The sequence below is a fragment of the Ovis aries genome, chromosome 11 (genome assembly GCF_016772045.2).
Source record: "Ovis aries strain OAR_USU_Benz2616 breed Rambouillet chromosome 11, ARS-UI_Ramb_v3.0, whole genome shotgun sequence".
Classification (NCBI taxonomy): Eukaryota; Metazoa; Chordata; class Mammalia; order Artiodactyla; family Bovidae; genus Ovis; species Ovis aries.
Genome location: NC_056064.1, coordinates 14,438,943 through 14,456,461, shown reverse-complemented (window position 1 = coordinate 14,456,461; position 17,519 = coordinate 14,438,943). Strand labels below are relative to the sequence as shown.

Sequence of the window (17,519 nt, the reverse complement as noted above, 5' to 3'; positions counted from 1 at the left end):
TACAGGGAAAATATGTCTTTTCCTTGCATGTAAAGCACTGAGATGATGGAGATTATTATTTCACTCTTCATGCTTTTTAATTTTCATGAAAGCTTTGCTTAATGGTGTGGTTGGTAAACAAAAATTGTCAGAAAAGAACCTCATGCATGCTGTCATGTGATAGATAGATCAACTAGATAATCCTTCATGGTTTGTCTTAATAACAAGAAAATATTATACCCATAACCATACTTACCAAGTGAACCATTGGTTTTTTCATCTTGGGATTTTTTGACCTGATCACTAGCTTATAGCTGAAGGTGATTTCTGTTTGTGGCATCATTATCTTTTACATAATAATGGGTACTGTCAGAAGTATATTATTTGATTTAAAAAATCATATTCTCTAGAATTCAATCTTCTAGGTAAAATGCTGGGATAATCTGCAGACCACTCAAGTGATGTGGATGTTAAAATCAGTAGCTTGGGACTTCCCTGGTGGTCCAGTGGTTAAACGCCTCACTTCCAATGCAAGGGACGTGGGTTCAGTCCCTGGCCGGGACACTTAAGATCCCACATGCCGTTACCACCTTAACTTTGCTTAAAGCTTTGTAGAAAGCACTTACATGTCATCTGATTTTAACCTCAAACTAAAGCTCATCTCTGAGGTGGATTAAATTATCTCTAGTTTTTAGTTGAGGAAATGGAACTTCACAGAGTTTATGTGATTTCCCAACATCATGTTACAGTGAACTAGGATTTCAAGGTCACACTTTCTTATTCTGACACTTAAGGGGAGTTGGACTATAAAGAAAGCTGAGTGCCAAAGAATTGATGCTTTTGAACTGTGGTGTCAGAGAAGACTCTTGAAAGTCTGTTGGTGCAAGGAGAACAAACCAGTCAATCCTAAAGGAAATCAGTCCATAATATTCATTGGAAGGACTGATGTTGAAGCTGAAACTCCAATACTTTGGCCACCTGATGCAAAGAACTGACTCATTGGAAAAGACCCTGATGCTGGGAAAGGTTGAAGGCAGGAGGAGCAGGGGATGACAGAGGATGAGATGGTTGGATGGCATCACTGACTCAATGGACATGAGTTTGAGTAAGCTCCGGGAGTTGATGATGGACAGGGAAGCCTGGAGTGCTGCAGTCCATGGGGTCACAAAGAGCTGGACACAACTGAGGGTCTGAACTGAACTGATCACCTCCCTATCTGCCATATACCCATAAAATTATTTGGCCTAGATTCTTCTTTCTGTTGCCTAATGTATGTTTCAAATTAAAATTCACTGCTTTTTTGTTTTGGCCACGAGGTATGCAGAATCTTAGTTCCCCAACAGGGATTAAACCCATGCCCCTTGCATTGGAAGTGTGGCATTCTAACCATTGGACTGCCAGGGAAGTCCCTAAACTTGACTCCTTCTATAGCTGTTCATTTGTCTTAGTTTTATTGATGGTTTGAGTACTATTGAAATTAATGTTTTAATAGTAAACCACGAGTGACTCTCTGCTAATATGTGAATTGTTTTAATTCTGGGTTGCCTGACCACAAGGAAGCTGTATGAGCCGTCATAAATGGTTAATACATGTTTTTTTTTTTTAAATAATGTTTTGAAAGCAGTTTATCTGTTTGTATATGACAAGGTAAAATGTTCAGGAACAGTTATGAATTAAGATCTGTGAAGTGATTCAGAGAAATTATTGTACTCTTCTTGATAAATCAAGGTCATTTCTGCTTCTTTTCCCAGGTGGTGGCTAATGCTGTAGCAGCACTATCTGAAATCAGTGAATCTCACCCCAACAGCAACTTACTCGATCTGAATCCACAGAACATTAATAAGCTACTGACAGCCCTGAATGAGTGCACCGAATGGGGCCAGATTTTCATCCTGGACTGCTTATCTAATTACAATCCCAAAGATGACCGGGAGGCACAGAGGTCAGTCTGTTTTCCTGGGTAGCATCTAGGAGTCTCGCCTGGTTCAGTAAGTTCTAGTGTGTCTGTATTCGAATAAGGATCTGTTACGTTAGGAATAAGGAAAACAGTGACATATGGGATAGATATTGCTGTCCCTGTGGTATTTTCTCTTTGTAATTAGGAACATTTTAGGTAGCAGAGTAAGCCATGCAAAAATAGTTCTTGCTAAGAGGAGATGTGTATCTGTCATTTCTTTTCTGAGCAGTACACTTAAAACAGTCTGCAAAAATCTCCTTTATCACCTTCTCACATCTCCCATACAGCAGTTCTTAGCCACTTGGCAAAGGTTTGTGTGTGTCTTTCATTATAGTGACCATTCTCATTCTTTAAGATACTTAGTATGTGGCTTGATACTAGTTAGTGAGTTGCCTTATACCTGTAATTTAGTACTAGAGAAAGTGGATTGGAGCCTGTAGTATGTATGATGTCTTCCATTAGGTATGGAAATTACATATTTGGAGAAGATTTGACAGGCACACCTGAATTGTTCTGCTTAGCTCTCTACCACTTCAGTATTGCAAGTTTTTTTTGGCTAGCAGATGCTGACTACTAAATTTCATGTACACATACATACATTTTGGTGTACAGAATTGGAGTTACATCAATTTTTATTGAGCATTTTGTGCATGTAGGCACTGTGATTCTGGCAAAGTAATTCTGAAGAATTGTTGGCTCATTTTAACTATGGTAGGTAGTAAGTAACCTTCCTTGCCTGGCTGAAGCTCGAGCTGTTATAATATAAATGTTCTTCACCTGTCTGGGAAATTGTTCCCTCTGGATTTAACCAAAACTCACCCTGATAGTTTCTTTCCATCACTGAAAGTACAAATGTCTCCTGGAAAGAATTTTACATACAGCTTTATTTTCTCTTGGTCATTGACATCTCACACTTCCTCACTTAGCAAATGTTTTTTTTGAGCCCATGCTGTGTGCCAGGCATTGTTCTAGGCTCTGAGAATACAGCACTGGACAGACTAAAATCATAGCTCTTAGGGAAAATCTATTCTGAGGCATAGAGCAGAAATATATGTGTATATAATCCAACATATAATAGGTCAGATAATGATAAATGCTAACAAGGAAAGTAAAGTTAGGGAAGAGATCTAAGAAATATTGGGTGGTTAGGGAAGGCCTCCTTGAGAAGGTGGCATTTGTATAAAGACCTAAAGAAGGGCAGGAAGTCTGCTGAGTAGATATAGGAAGAAGGGAGAAAAACACAGCTTCACTTAATCTTGTATCCTTAACTGAGTCAGCTAGCCAACAATGTTGCCCAAGAGCTATCAAAATTAGGTTAATTTCGGGAGAACCCTCAACAGATAAATATCCTATATTTTATGAAACATTTAAGTATAGGTGACTGGGAGGAGGAGAAGGGGATGAGGTTGGGTAAATACTGCAGTGGTATTGTTGTTAAAAAATCAAAAACCCTCTCCAAGATTTGGTGGTTGTTAACAACCAAAAACCCTCTTCAAGATTCCCTTATATCCTGAAGACAACAGCTTGGGTAGTTTTCCCTGTCAGTCCATCTCCTCCTCCATCTTATGATGAAACTTCAGCCACAATTGGTTGATATCTTTCGTTGTGAAATAACTCTCAGAATGCTTAATTTGACTTCCTATAGGTTGAGGAGAAATGGGCTATGAGTCAGGGAGCCCTTACATAATATGGGGAGACAGAAAGAACTATAAAACAGGAAGGTAAATGGTGTGAGCTTCAAGTGTTTGGGGTATTGGCTATTTTCCTTCCAGTTTGAACGTCCCTATTGCTGGTTTCCTAAAGTCTTCTCGTATCCCTGCTCTGCCTGTAGTTTGCTGGGAATGAGGCGTCTGCAGTGTTGAATCCCAAATTTACCTACGCATGGAGTTTTGACTTTTCTAACTGATTCTCTAATTTCTTGATACTTGGGCCATGGGAACCTCTGACAGCACTACCTTACAGATTGGACTGAGCACAGAAATTGTAATTTAAGATACTAATTTTCATTTTCTGCCCTCAGCATCTGTGAGCGGGTAACTCCCCGGTTATCTCATGCCAACTCAGCAGTGGTGCTTTCAGCAGTAAAAGTCCTAATGAAATTTTTAGAGTTGCTACCCAAGGACTCTGACTACTACAATATGCTGCTGAAGAAGTTGGCCCCTCCACTTGTCACTTTGCTGTCTGGGGAGCCAGAGGTGCAATACGTCGCCCTGAGGAACATCAACCTAATTGTTCAGAAAAGGTTGGGAAAAAAATGAATTGGTGATTAAAGTGTTTGTAATTTTGAATTAAGCTTAATGATATCAGTATTTAAAAGGACTGTGTTAAGCTTTTTTAATGTGTAGAAAAAAAAATATTGTATGGTAGAGCAACTTGCCCAGGGTCAGGAGGCTGACAATTGATTTTAGAGTGTTCCTGCAGTGAATGAATACAGTGAATGCCTAGTATTGCTGTATAATTTAGTTTCTTTTCTGAAGGACCTGTTAGTATGCTAGCTAGTGTCTGTTTAATATGGTTCAGGCCATAGTTTAGATCAGGTGGTTGTTCTTCCACTGATTCTTCTTGGCAGTATATACTTTGCCCCTTAAAAAGCATAAAAATAGTCTGCTAAACGGATCTGGTTAGAGGGGTGTAGAGTAAGATTCTGAGTTTTTTTTCCCTGATTGGGGTGTGTGGATGGAGAGGATAGAAGCACAGGTTGGGTATTAATGCAAACTCAGAAAGATACATCAATATATACATCATGTTCCTTACCTGTATTTCTATACATCACAGGCCTGAAATCTTGAAGCAGGAAATAAAAGTTTTCTTTGTGAAATACAATGATCCCATCTATGTGAAACTAGAGAAATTGGACATCATGATTCGTTTGGCATCCCAAGCCAACATTGCTCAGGTCAGACTTAAAGTAGATTCAAGTTAAGATCTAGTATCTTAAAACCTGATCTTCAGAAAAAACCGAGACCTGAAAATTGCTGTTGGAGAATCCTTAATGGTTCACTTCATGGATTTTTAACAGGTTCTGGCTGAACTGAAAGAGTATGCCACAGAGGTGGATGTTGACTTTGTGCGCAAAGCTGTGCGAGCCATTGGGCGGTGTGCCATCAAGGTGGAGGTGAGTGTTCCTTGGTAGTATAGGATTCTGGGGATTCTCTTTACTCTTTGCTTAAAATACATTTTTCAGTTTATCAGACTAATAAAGCACATTGTTAAAACGTTAAGGAATTGTTAATGAAAAACAGCTATTCCTCGTCTCTTTCTTTCCTAAGGGAATCGTTTTTAACTCTGTTCATAGTTACAGTTATTTTAATTACTCCCATATCTCTATCTTACACTTTTATTTATTGATTTGCCATTTGTAGACATTGTCTATTAACTTTTTCTGCTATGAGATAAATTAGTTCTTATGCTCCATCACTCCTGTTTCTCCCCGCTGTTCTCCCGTGTACTTAAATCATGAGGTTTTTGTTCCTAAATTATCTTTATAAGTTGGGAAACCTTTAGTTCTATCAACTAGAGTCTTACAAAACTTACTATGCGTATTATGCCTATAAATAAGTAGAAACTACACAATACAAGTGATTGTATTTTCTTTCTTAGAGAGACTTGGTTTTTTTCCAAAAGTTTATAGTGCCCCCTTTTTTTTTAAAATTTCATTACGTCTTCATTGCATTCCTATCTTTTTCCAGTTTTTCAAGCATAATATCAAATTTATAAAACTTTTCCTTTGTTCTAGGCCCTTCTGTCTTCCAGTCCTCTGTCTTTCAAGTGCTTGTTCCAGTCTGACTGGCTGCTCTCTTATTTTATGCACAACTTTTTCCATGCAGCCTCAGTTCATTGCTGTTTCTTGTTGTCAGTACTTTTTCATAGCATTCTTTTTTTGTGGTTGCAATAGTTCCTTAAATCTGTAGGGATGGGGAGTATAGTTTTGGTTTTGTTTGTACAGTTTGAATTTAATTATCTCAAATATTTTACAGTGATGGTTGCATGTCTGTATATGGTTTTTTAATTAAGATTTATAAGGTGGTGCTAGTAGTGAAGAACAGCTTACCAGTGCAGGAGATGTAAGAGACGCAGGTTCGATCCCTGAGTTGGGAAAATCCCCTGGAGGAGGGCATGGCAGCCAACTCCAGTATTCTTGCCTTGAGAATCCCATGGACAGAGGAGCCTGGTGGGCTACAGTCCAGAGTTGCACAGAGTCAGACATGACTGAAGTGACTTAGCACACACATACCATGTATATAGTAAACGGCTGCCCACTGACATTAAGAATGAGATAACAGGAAAGTTGTCAGGATTTCTGTGCATGTAGGTAGGGCTGTTGACTAGCAAGTTTCTGCTTTGGGACAGGGAGTTGATTGTTACTTGTTAAGTCCTCTGGAAGAGTGTCTCTGTGGTCTTAGAGGGCAGATTTTTTCTAGCTTGATTGAAATCTTCCAGTAGATATTAAGGATTGCAACTTATATTACTCTGCTTCATCAGTCTTCCATTTATTTTTCTTCCTCAGAAATTTGTTGAAATTAATGATGGCTTCTGTTCACGGTGATATTGTAGATTCACAGTTCCATATTTGTTCTTATTACTGGACTGTGTGTAATGCTTTGAGTCAGATTGGACCATATGATTTCACAAGGATAGTTCTAAAATATTTTGTACAGTACAACCAGTGCTTCCTAGGATCAGAAGGAAACAGATGCTGTGTCAGTGAAAAGTGTCTCTGAAAGCCAAGTTCCTAATTAGCCTTGCTTATTTTTATTTTTGTCAGTGCCATTTCATATAGTTACCACAGATAAGTCATATAGTAGACTAGTTGTTATAACAAGAAGTTATATCCTGGTTTCTGCTCCTGGTTCTGCCAGTTCAGAGGCTTCAGATATTTAATATACATGCTTCTGTTGTTCCATCTGAGAAATGGAAAAATCTGTTTATTGGATCTTGGTGTGGTCCATCTTTTTTTTTTTACCACCACACTTCACATACTTTTGTCTTTTTCTTTTCTTACTGAGCAGTAGCTGCCTTCTTATGGTAGTAATATAGACAACTTTCAGAACTTTTCTGATGGCAGAAGAGTCATTTTGTGCTTTTCACTTCCTGAATGTCATTGCCTTATTAACCTCTCCGACAGTGCTCTCTAAAAAGTCTCATTCCAGAGTTAAAAGAGATTTTTTTTTTCAATCCCTGGAATTACTGGAACGTGTTCGTAAAGCCTCTAGGTTCTTAGAGGCTGTTAGTACTGTTTACTGTAACTAACGGGAGAGTTATCCATCATTTTCTGAAAGAGATGAGCTGCTGGTGGCTCTTAGTTCTCCCTTTGACTCAGGATGCCCTGGCGGGAATATGAGAGTGTGTGAGGAATGAACTTCCTCTGGAAGCTTTAGATGAACCTTCAAGAATCCTGCCTTTTTGCTAGTGTTCCCTTATCTCCAGTTACTTGGATTTGCTTGAGAACTTTTCCTAAAACTGTTTTAATCATGAAAGTTATTAGTTGGAGAGTTGCCTAGTCCAGACAAAGTTACTAGGGCAGGAGAGGTCATGACTGCTTGTTTTTAACTGGCTTATCTGTGGGACAAGGGCAAGAACCAGCGACACAATTGTAATAGACTTTCTCTGTAACTTATAAACTGAGCTGCAGCTTCCTCTCAGGGCACCTGACCGTTTTTTAATGTGTAGCTGGTTTCAAGGATATGACAGATGAGAAAAAAAGAATTTTGGTTTGGTGTTCAGCTAAGAGAACAGGGCCTATTGTAAACTTTGGGTATTGTTAAGAGTTGGAGTGTTTTTTTTTTTCAATCATGACTGTAGGTACAGATATCTCTCTGTTGCTTTAAGTAGCCTGAGGTGAAAAAACTATAATTTTGTCACATTAAGTTGTTTAGGTTAAAGGTTAAGCATAAGTTGTTGAGTCAATAAAGAGCACTGAAAAAGAAATCTCATAGTACTGTTTTTTTTAAATGCTTTTTGTCTATACTTTTTAAATTGCCTTTTTAATAGATTTTACTCCATACCCCACCCTTCTCCCAGTTTTATTGAAGTATGATTGACAAATCATAGCTGTATATATTTACAGTATACATTTGTTTCTTTAAGGAGGAAATAAACACTGGCCCTCCTTTTCTTAACAAATAAAATAATTTTATTTGAGAGAGATTTATTTATTTGATTTTATTTGTGAGAGATTAAGTCACTAAGTCATTAAGATACCACCCTTATGGCAGAAAGCGAAGCACTAAAGAGCCTCTTGAAAGTGAAAGAGGAGAGTGAAAAAGTTGGCTTAAAACTCAACATTCAGGAAACTAAGATCATTGGGTCTGGTCCCATTACTTCATGGCAGATAGATGGGGATGCAGTGGAAACAGTGGCAGACTTTATTTTTTGGGCACCAAAATCACTGCAGATGATAACTGCAGCTATGAAATTAAAATACGCTTGCTCCTTGGAAGAAAAGCAATGACCAACCTAGACAGCATATTAAAAAGCAGAGAGATTACTTTGCCAACAAAGGTCCATCTAGTCAAAAGTATGGTTTTTCCAGTGGTCATGTATGGATATGAGCGTTGGATTATAAAGAAAACTGAGTGCCGAAGAATTGATGCTTTTGAACTGTGGTATTGGAGAAGACTCTTGAGAGTCCCTTGGACTGCAAAGAGATCCAACCAGTCCATCCTAAAGGAAATCAGTCCTGAATATTCATTGGAAGGATTGATGCTGAAGTTGAAGCTCCAATACTTTGGCCACCTGATGTGAAGAACTGACTCCTTGGAAAAGACCCTGATGTTGGGAAAGATTGAAGGCAAGAGGAGAAGGGGATGACAGAGGATGAGATGGTTGGATGACATCACCTACTCGATGGACATGAGTTTGAGCAAGCTCCGGGAGTTGGTGATGGGACAGGGAAGCCTGGCGTGCTGCGGTCCGTGGGGTCGCAAAGAGTCAGACACGACTGAGCGACAACTGAACCGATCTGAAGTCGATAAGATTAAGGTGTTTCTCCCTTCCTTGTCTTTACTTTTGGCTGCAGTGGGTCTTTGTTGCTGTGTGTAGGCTTTCTCTAGTTGCAGCGAGTAGTGGCCACTCTGTATTTAGAGTACTTGGGCTTCTCCTTGCAGTGGCTTCTTTTGTTGTGGAGTACAAGCTTTAGGGCGTGTGAATCATTTCTGATTTGTGTAGGTAAAGATAAGGTACTAACTATGTCCTGTAGAAACAAAAACCATGTATTTACTCCATCAAATAATAGAAGTTAAAAGTAGAACACTGCGTTCTCCTATGCCTATTCCCTCCCAGAGGTGACGTGGACATAATTTTAAGTTCCCCTGAATCTCCAGTTTTCTTGAAGAGATCCCTAGTCTTAACCATTCTTTTGTTTTTCTCTGTTTGCATTGTTCATTTAAGGCCTTTTTCTCTCTCCTCCCTATGCCCTGGAAGTCTGCTTTCAGTTGTGTATATCTTTCCCTCTTTCCCTTGCCTTTTGCTTCACTTCTTTCCTCAGCTTGATGCATGGAAGTTCTCACTTCCTTGTGAGTTCTTCCATTTTCTCTCAATAATATCTTCAGTGGCACACCCAGAAATTTATGGTTCACCTCAAAGTTATAAAAAATTCACCATTATTTTCTACTTTAATGGAAATGGTTTGGTTAAAGATAAAGAGTATGGGGATCGAACACCAGAACATTTGATCCTTTCCTTAAAGCTATGAATGTTACCTTTTTTAAAAATCATATACCAAATTGTATGTATCTGAATGCCTTTGTTTCTGGACTTGTTTTTTATGTACAGCGACTGGATATTTACTTTTGTTCCCCTGCCATACCACTTTTTTTTTTTTTGGCTACTTTAGATCTTAGTTGTGGCATGAAAGCTCTAGTTGTGGCACGCAGGCTTAGTTGCCCTTCGGCATGTGGGATCTTAGTTCCCCTGCCAGGGATTGAACCTGCATCAGAAAGTAGATTCTTCAACTACTGGACCACCAGGAAAATACCTGCCATACTGCTTTAATGGTAGTTCTAAAAATTTTATCAAAAGCAATATAAGTGAGATGATAATTTGCTTGAAAATTGCTATCCTAGACTTAAATATTTTTGAATGTTGATGCATCCTAGGAGATAGCCTTTATCTTTATTATAATATTAAAACTAAAGGCTTAGTAAATGTTTGCTTTGTATCAAGTCCTATGCTGAGCAGTTTATTTGTACTATCTAACTTGATAATTCAGCCCTTATGTGCTCTATAATTTATCATGACTTACATATTTAAAATTTCCTGCTTCCTAGTCTTCCATTCCTTGGTGTTTACCACTTCTAATTTCTTTTCTTCTCTTTATTTCTTTCAAATTTCCCAACTGTTTTGCTCTTGTAATAATAGCACAGGAATTACTAGCTGAAAATGAATTAAGATGTAATTCAAAAAGGGAAAAACTACATAGAAGAATGCAGAATCATCATATATGACCTTGTATACATAACCTCAGGATGCAGTTTTGCTTTCCTTATATTACTCAGAATGTTGAAATTTTTAGGCATGCACTTGATTTATGAGCTCTCATGTACCCACCATCTGTCTTTAATAAATATCAATACATTGCTGTTTCCAATTGATCTACTTCCTCTCCCTTCTTCAAGGAATTGGGTTACTGTTGTATTTTAATGGATATTTCAGATATGGTCTTACTGTAGACCAGGGTATATATTTAATAAGTCCTCTAAAAAGTCCTACTGTACTTAACAACTAACACTAAATCTCATTAAATATCCAATCCGCTTTCAATTTTCCATAATTATGTCTAAATACAGTTGCCTTGTTCAAATCAAAATCTCAAAAGAACTACACGTTGAATTTGGTTAATATGTCTGTTAAGTCTTTGCTTATTTATTTGGGTGCCATTTATTGAAGGAACTAGATCGATAGGCTTGTAGAATTTTCCAGAGTCTAGATTTGGCTGGTTGTATTTTAGTGATGTTTATCTCATTGCTTCATCCCCTTTAGACAGTTATAAGTCCATAAACTTTCAGTTATATAGCCCAAAAGATGGCAAATTTTTCTTAAGAGTTTTTTGAGTCACAGATAACTGAAAATACAATGAAAACTGTGGACTCTCTTCCTGGGAAATGTGCTTGTCTGCACAAATGAAATTTGGCAGTTTCATTTCAAGAGGTTTAAAGATGCCCTCTGTCTTGCTCATTCATGAACTGCAGATAAAGACCTCCTACTCCGGTGTATTCTGTCATTCTTACTCTTTGCTCATACCTTGACTTACGCTATCTTCTCTTTTCTGTCATCCTGGCTATCCAAGATGATTTTGTTCACTTGAACTGACTCTTTTGTAATGAGTAAAATTTGGGGTGTATCTTGAACTTCTGTACATCTCCATCAGATAACCCTGTGTCTAATACAGTATGATCAAATTAAGTGCCTCATCTTTTAATCTAGTTTAGTTGATGTACCTGGATGTTCTCTCCCCCCACCCCCATTTTTTTTTTGTTGAGGTTGTGTTATTGGGTAGATATCTGACTTCTCATTATGTTCTTCATTGTAGCAATCTGCAGAGCGCTGTGTGAGCACGTTGCTTGATCTCATCCAAACCAAAGTAAATTATGTGGTCCAAGAGGCGATTGTTGTCATCAGGGACATCTTCCGCAAATACCCCAACAAGTATGTCCAAATACTTCTGCCCCTCTTCCTCAGTTCGTTTAGGAAATGTTTAAATAAAGCACTTTGAGACTGGCTAGGTAAGAATTATTTGGTCATAATTAAATGCTTTATTAAAAATCAGAAACGTGTAAGTTTGTGAGCACGAGGATTAAAATCTCATTTTTACTGTTTTATCACTTTTAGAAGAATTGAAGCTCTGTCTGAATATGCATTGTCGATTGACATATTTTTAAAGTTAATCAGGTTCTTTGGTGATGAAGTTACTATTAAATAGGATACTCATGTCTGGGCATAATCCATTTTATGCTTCTTACCAAGCGTAATTAATAAATGTGCCCCCTTTCCACTCTCAGAAATGTCTCAGTTTGAGTAATATGGCCACCCTATTGTAAAATCCAGGAAGGTGACAGCTTCACTATTCACTTTGTATGTTACCTAGTACTTTTAGAAAATTGTAGAACATGTAACGATAAATTATCAGCGTTTTAGACCTTTTCTCAAGTATGGTAGCTGCTTCCATTAAGATATGCAAAATCTACATTTTCACTTCACAGAAAATTTTCATGTTGAGGTCTTAGTTTGTGAAACATACACTTTTTCAGATTTGCTTTTGAAGGCAAGCAATTAAAGAATCTGAAAGAGTGAAATAAGCAGATTCAAGGGGGAGGAGATATATGTATAATTTAAGACTGATTCGTGTTGTGTGGCAGAAATCACAACACTGTAATGCAGTTACCCTCCAATTGAAAAAAAAAGAGCAGATCATCTAAGCACCCTAAATGTCATTTTACCTTATAATCATAGAGATAGGTTGTGCTGAGGCTTCTGACTAATCTTTAAAGATCATATGAAATGAAGTGACTTACAATTAAGTTAGTTTAATGGTGGACTCAAAATTAGAAGAAATATTTTAACAAGGTAGTGGTTTATTAAGTGTTTTATATATTTTTTTTAATTCTAGAAATTGTATTTTTGGGAAAAGGATATGCTTTTACCACTCTGTCAGGAAAGAGGGGTTGGGTTTCTAAATTTCTTGATTAAGTGTGGATACCTTGTCCATGGTTTTGCTTTTAGTCTTCATTGTTAAATACAGTTCTCAGTTTTGCCCTCAGTAACCATAGTCCATTTTGTTACATCAGATACGAAAGTATCATTGCCACACTGTGTGAGAACTTAGATTCACTGGATGAGCCAGACGCTCGAGCAGCTATGATTTGGATTGTGGGAGAATATGCTGAAAGAATTGACAATGCTGATGAGTTACTAGAGAGCTTCCTGGAGGGTTTTCATGATGAAAGCACCCAAGTAAGTTCTCTTCTATACCTAATGAAATAGATGTTTGGGGGAGGATTTCAGGAAAGGTAAAGGTTAGGCAGTTTTGTGTGTCTGAACTTATATATATATATGTGTATATATATATAGTCTGTAGTGTATATATAGTGTGTATATGTGTGGTGTGTATATATGTGTGCATATGTTCATTTTTTTCCTGAAAGCAAAAGGGGTGAGCTTTTTCAGTTGTGCTGACGTCTGTTGGAACAAGCCTGTTTAGCTTACGCTAGTGGTTCTCAAACTTTAATGAGCTGTAGAAACACCTAAGCACTGGTATTTAATCTCTGTTGAAGCTACAGGTTGCTGGAACCCACATTAGAGTTTCTGACTCAGTAGGCCTGAGATGGTTCATTTTTACAAGGTTCAGAGTGGTGATGCTGCTGCTGCTGCTGCTGCTGCTCCAGAACCATGCTTTGACAACTACTGGCTTAGAGCGATAGTTAATTATAATTTTCTGTCACCTAAAGATGATTGCCCATTACTGTCAATAATGGTTGTGGCTCGGTTACAGCTGGAGTTTTTGTCGGGGTGAAGGCTGGCATGTGCATTTTGAAAAGAATCTTCCTTCCCACCTTCTATCTGTCCTCTACCAAAATTGAGAGACCTTGAGAGACTTTTGAGTCAAAGGCCCAGAGAAGCAGATAAATTATTAAACCTTTTCCCCCTGGTGTTCATACTCACTGCAAATTGAAGTTCATAAATGTATTCTATCATAGTAATTTTAATAGGCCCTGACAAGGAATACATACAAGCCAGTAATTTCATGGTTCAGCAAGCCACTCTTAATTGACTGTGATCTAGTATAATTCTGTGGTCTTGGCTCTTGCCTCAGTATGATAAACGATTCTCCAGTTCCCCAAAAGTTGTAGCTTTCGGTGGAAGTAAATAATAGAGAATTTGGTCAGGAACCAGTTTTATTGCCATCAGCATGTTAGCATATACTTTAAGAAATATAGATGATTAATCTGAGGCATAAACAAACAGGCAGTTTTTGATGCCAAAAATGCAACTTGGAGGTAGGAGTCTAGTGAGTTTTCAGTTGATGAAAACCTTTGACTGCTATTGTTGATACTGGCGGAGTTTTCAACCTTTGTCTATTAATCAAAACCAGAAAGGCCTTGTAGTAAGTCAGTCAGTCATGTTTGGGGAAACACCACTTTGGAATTGGTGGTGTGGAATAATATGGATGCCTTTCACTTCATCTATTAAATTTATTTAGGTGCAGCTCACTCTGCTCACTGCCATAGTGAAGCTGTTCCTCAAGAAACCATCAGAAACACAGGAGCTGGTGCAGCAGGTCTTGAGTTTGGCAACACAGGTAAGAAATCTGGAAAAAGCATGGAGTTGATTTGTCTTGTTTTAAATTCTTGGAAAGTGTAAAACTTCTCCCAAGAAGGTTCATTTGGGGAGGTTTTGAATGTAAAGAGTACAGTCTTTAGATTCTGTTAAAAAAAATTCGAAGCAGTACTTCTTTTACATATTCTGCTGAATTAGAGGAAAAGACAGTGGCACCCCACTCCAGTACTCTTGCCTGAAAAATCCCATGGACTGAGGAGCCTGGTGGGCTGCAGTCCATGGGGTCGCTAAAGAGTTGGACATGACTGAGCAACTTCACTTTCACTTCTCACTTTCATGCGTTGGAGAAGGAAATGGCAACCCGCTCCAGTGTTCTTGCCTGGAGAATCCCAGGGACGGGGGAGGCTTGTGGGCTGCCATCTATGGGGTCGCATAGAGTCGGGTACGACTGAAGCAATTTAGCAGCAGCAGCAGCTGAATTAGAACTGGTTGTATGGCTTTTAAATGAGTTGACTGACTTTTGTTTTAATGGTAATTCATGAAAATTGAACTTAAATTAGACTCTTCAGTGTGAATGAGGGACATGCCTCTCTGAAAGTGACATTGAGTCTCACAGTACTTCCTTCTGAGGGACTTAATTTCAGCTTTCAAATGGAAGTACCCTGTAGAGAGATGGTAGATGCTTTGACAAAGATCTTATGTGTGCTGTTCTGCCTTCTAGATTGGTTGCTTTCTCTTAAAGTAATTTTAAAGTGCTAAAGCTGGTCTTCGTAGGGAGGGTTCTCATTTCAGGAATGTGGCCCCAAGCTGGATACACAGAAATCAAAGTACAAAAATCGAAGTACTTTTTCTGATGTGACTAGTATAATGATAATCAATCCATCATGATCCAGTGATGTTCTTAATTGAATTTGAAAACAGGCTGATTTTAGCAGACTATTCAGATATTCAATTTACCATTTCCTCTTTCATCTATTTACAGTTGTATATTTCAAAATTTGAAACTGTTTTATTTTGCCTAGTTCTGAGTTGTCATCTTTATTTATATTTTTATTTTTTACTTTTTGTTCTGGTGAACTTTATTTCATGTCAAAAACAAGCACAATTGGAGGATTAGATATGGTAAATATTGTAATTAGTACAGTTGAGGTATGTACCTAGTACACTCCTTGAATCCCAGTTCTAAATTGAGACCACAAATGTGAACCTAGAGTAGTTGCCAGTACATTACCTGTTAAATGATCTGAGCACATAATTTACTACATGTTAAATGCAAAGTTCTTCTTTCCTCTGACAGTATTTAATTTTAGAAATGTCAGGAATCCATTTTAAGGACAAGAAGTTTGTTGGATAGATAAGGCATTTGAATAACTTAATGGAATACTGTAAAGCAGACAGCATTACCAAATAAGTTGTTTTTAGACTATACTACACAACTCTGAAAAAAATACAGCCAAGAAAACAGCTAGAGTCAGGCTACTTTCTGACACTTGATTCAAATACAGATGTTTTACAGTCGGTGAACTCAAACATGAAGAAGGCCTGAAGCTAAAAATTAAGATAATTTTCTTATCTGATTATTGATTCATGTAAACATTATTGAGAATTATCTGCTTGATTATCTTTTAATGGAGCAGTTGACCAACAGTAGTTGAGTTAAAGGATATTGTAAAATTCATTTTGCAGAAAACAGAGGTGTCTTGTCCCCCAAGACACCCTTGTACCCCAGTTTTCTTCATTTCTCCAATAATGAGCGTGCTGTTTTCCCAAGTCTCTAAGCTTTCACTTGACCCCATTACAGTTAGTCTGGAGAAGCATTCATATGATCATGTGGAGCTAAGGGCAGGCCGTGGCTCACCAGTCTGTCCATGAAAAGTGGATGGGAGGTTGTCCATCACTGATCAGGCATGTCTTGGTACTAAGGGCAGAAATTGGTCATCTTTTTGAATCAAAGCATTTAGGTTGGACACAGGAAGTCATTTTCACATTAATGTATAATAGGTCATCTACAGGGGGCCATTTTGAGTAGAAATTGCCACTTCTTAATCGTGTAGGGCTAATTACAGACACTGCAGGGTGACTGCCATTAAATTAGTGATGTGTTTGACTTCATCTTAGGGCCTTGGAGCTCATTTCTGCCTTTTGTTACAGGCTTTGGAGCCTCTCTGCTTTGTACAAAAGAAAGAGCTTTATATAACTTAACCAAATCCAAAGATGTCTGGTGTTTATTCGAGATGGTGAAATAGTAAACTTGACATTAACAGTGCCTGTGTCATACTTGAGAAAACCCCCTAAATACAGATAAATTCACATTTATACAGTCTTTTAGCTTTCTCAGAAATACCATTTTCCAAGAATCATAGGATTTCTGTTTATTACAATGTTTACTTTGTATTCAAGTTTTAACTCTCCCTTGAGGGCTACATTTCAAAGCATCAGCAGTATTTGGCCCCTTGTGAAACTTAAGCACAGTGAGCAGAAAAGAAAGAGACTAGGTAGAGATGAGAGTGCTGGGTCACTCAGCACCTAGAATTACTCAGAAGGTAAGGGACTGTCTCAGCTCATATTGTGTGACATCATTCCTCAGCCAAATTAAAGATGGCTGTGTTTAGCTATGTGTGGAATAGTCAGAGTCATCTTAACTGCTGAGACTCCACTTGACATTCATACCCATTGGAAATAGAGACATCTTTTGCAATTTATTTGTAAGAGCTCTTCAGAGAGTTTTTAACTTTTATGCATCTTCCTTTGCCTGAAGCAGAATAATTTACATAATCATCAAGGCAGTGAATATTATCTATATTGAGCATTCTAGCTTTCCTAGCCTAGACCCATGACCACCCATTTGTAACTCTGTTAAGATGGAATCAGAACAGTTTTTTAAAAAGACTTTTTGCCTTGGTCCTTTTCAGTCACCTCTGGATAGATAAGGCTAGTCTCATAATCAAGTGAATGTCCTTGGTAGATTCCATTGTGTTCACAAGTTCTGAACCCTGACTTCATCTCCATTTTCTCTTAAGTCCTCTGTATTTGTATTTTAACAGGCAGCATGGGATAGCTGTATTTTAGGTTCTTATCAGAGTTCAGACTCACTCTTACTATTTACCTGAGATAAAGTGTTAGGGAGAATTTCCTGTGTTCTTACAGTTGTTGGAATGTACCACTGAATCAAGCCAAATTAGTGGAGAACTGGTGATCTAACAAGATTTTGACCCTTATTAGAATTGTTTTTACTAAATTAACATTGGTATCATCATCCTGTAGTAAGGGTTGTATATGAGAAACTATCCTGTTTGGATTTGTTATCAAA

General features: G+C 37.9%; 1 protein-coding gene across 24 annotated transcripts in view; it reads left to right on the top strand.

The window, feature by feature from the left end:
• The window catches only part of AP2B1 (adaptor related protein complex 2 subunit beta 1), a 109,512-nt gene that overhangs the window by 26,965 nt on the left and 65,028 nt on the right, over positions 1-17,519 (top strand). For all 24 annotated transcript variants that reach the window (XM_012185311.5, XM_060394787.1, XM_004012454.6 and 21 more), the window contains 7 exons: positions 1,731-1,921; positions 3,957-4,178; positions 4,712-4,832; positions 4,956-5,051; positions 11,466-11,581; positions 12,721-12,886; positions 14,133-14,231. In XM_012185311.5, the coding sequence (XP_012040701.1) occupies positions 1,731-1,921; positions 3,957-4,178; positions 4,712-4,832; positions 4,956-5,051; positions 11,466-11,581; positions 12,721-12,886; positions 14,133-14,231 (1,011 nt within the window). The remainder of the gene's footprint in view (positions 1-1,730; positions 1,922-3,956; positions 4,179-4,711; positions 4,833-4,955; positions 5,052-11,465; positions 11,582-12,720; positions 12,887-14,132; positions 14,232-17,519) is intronic.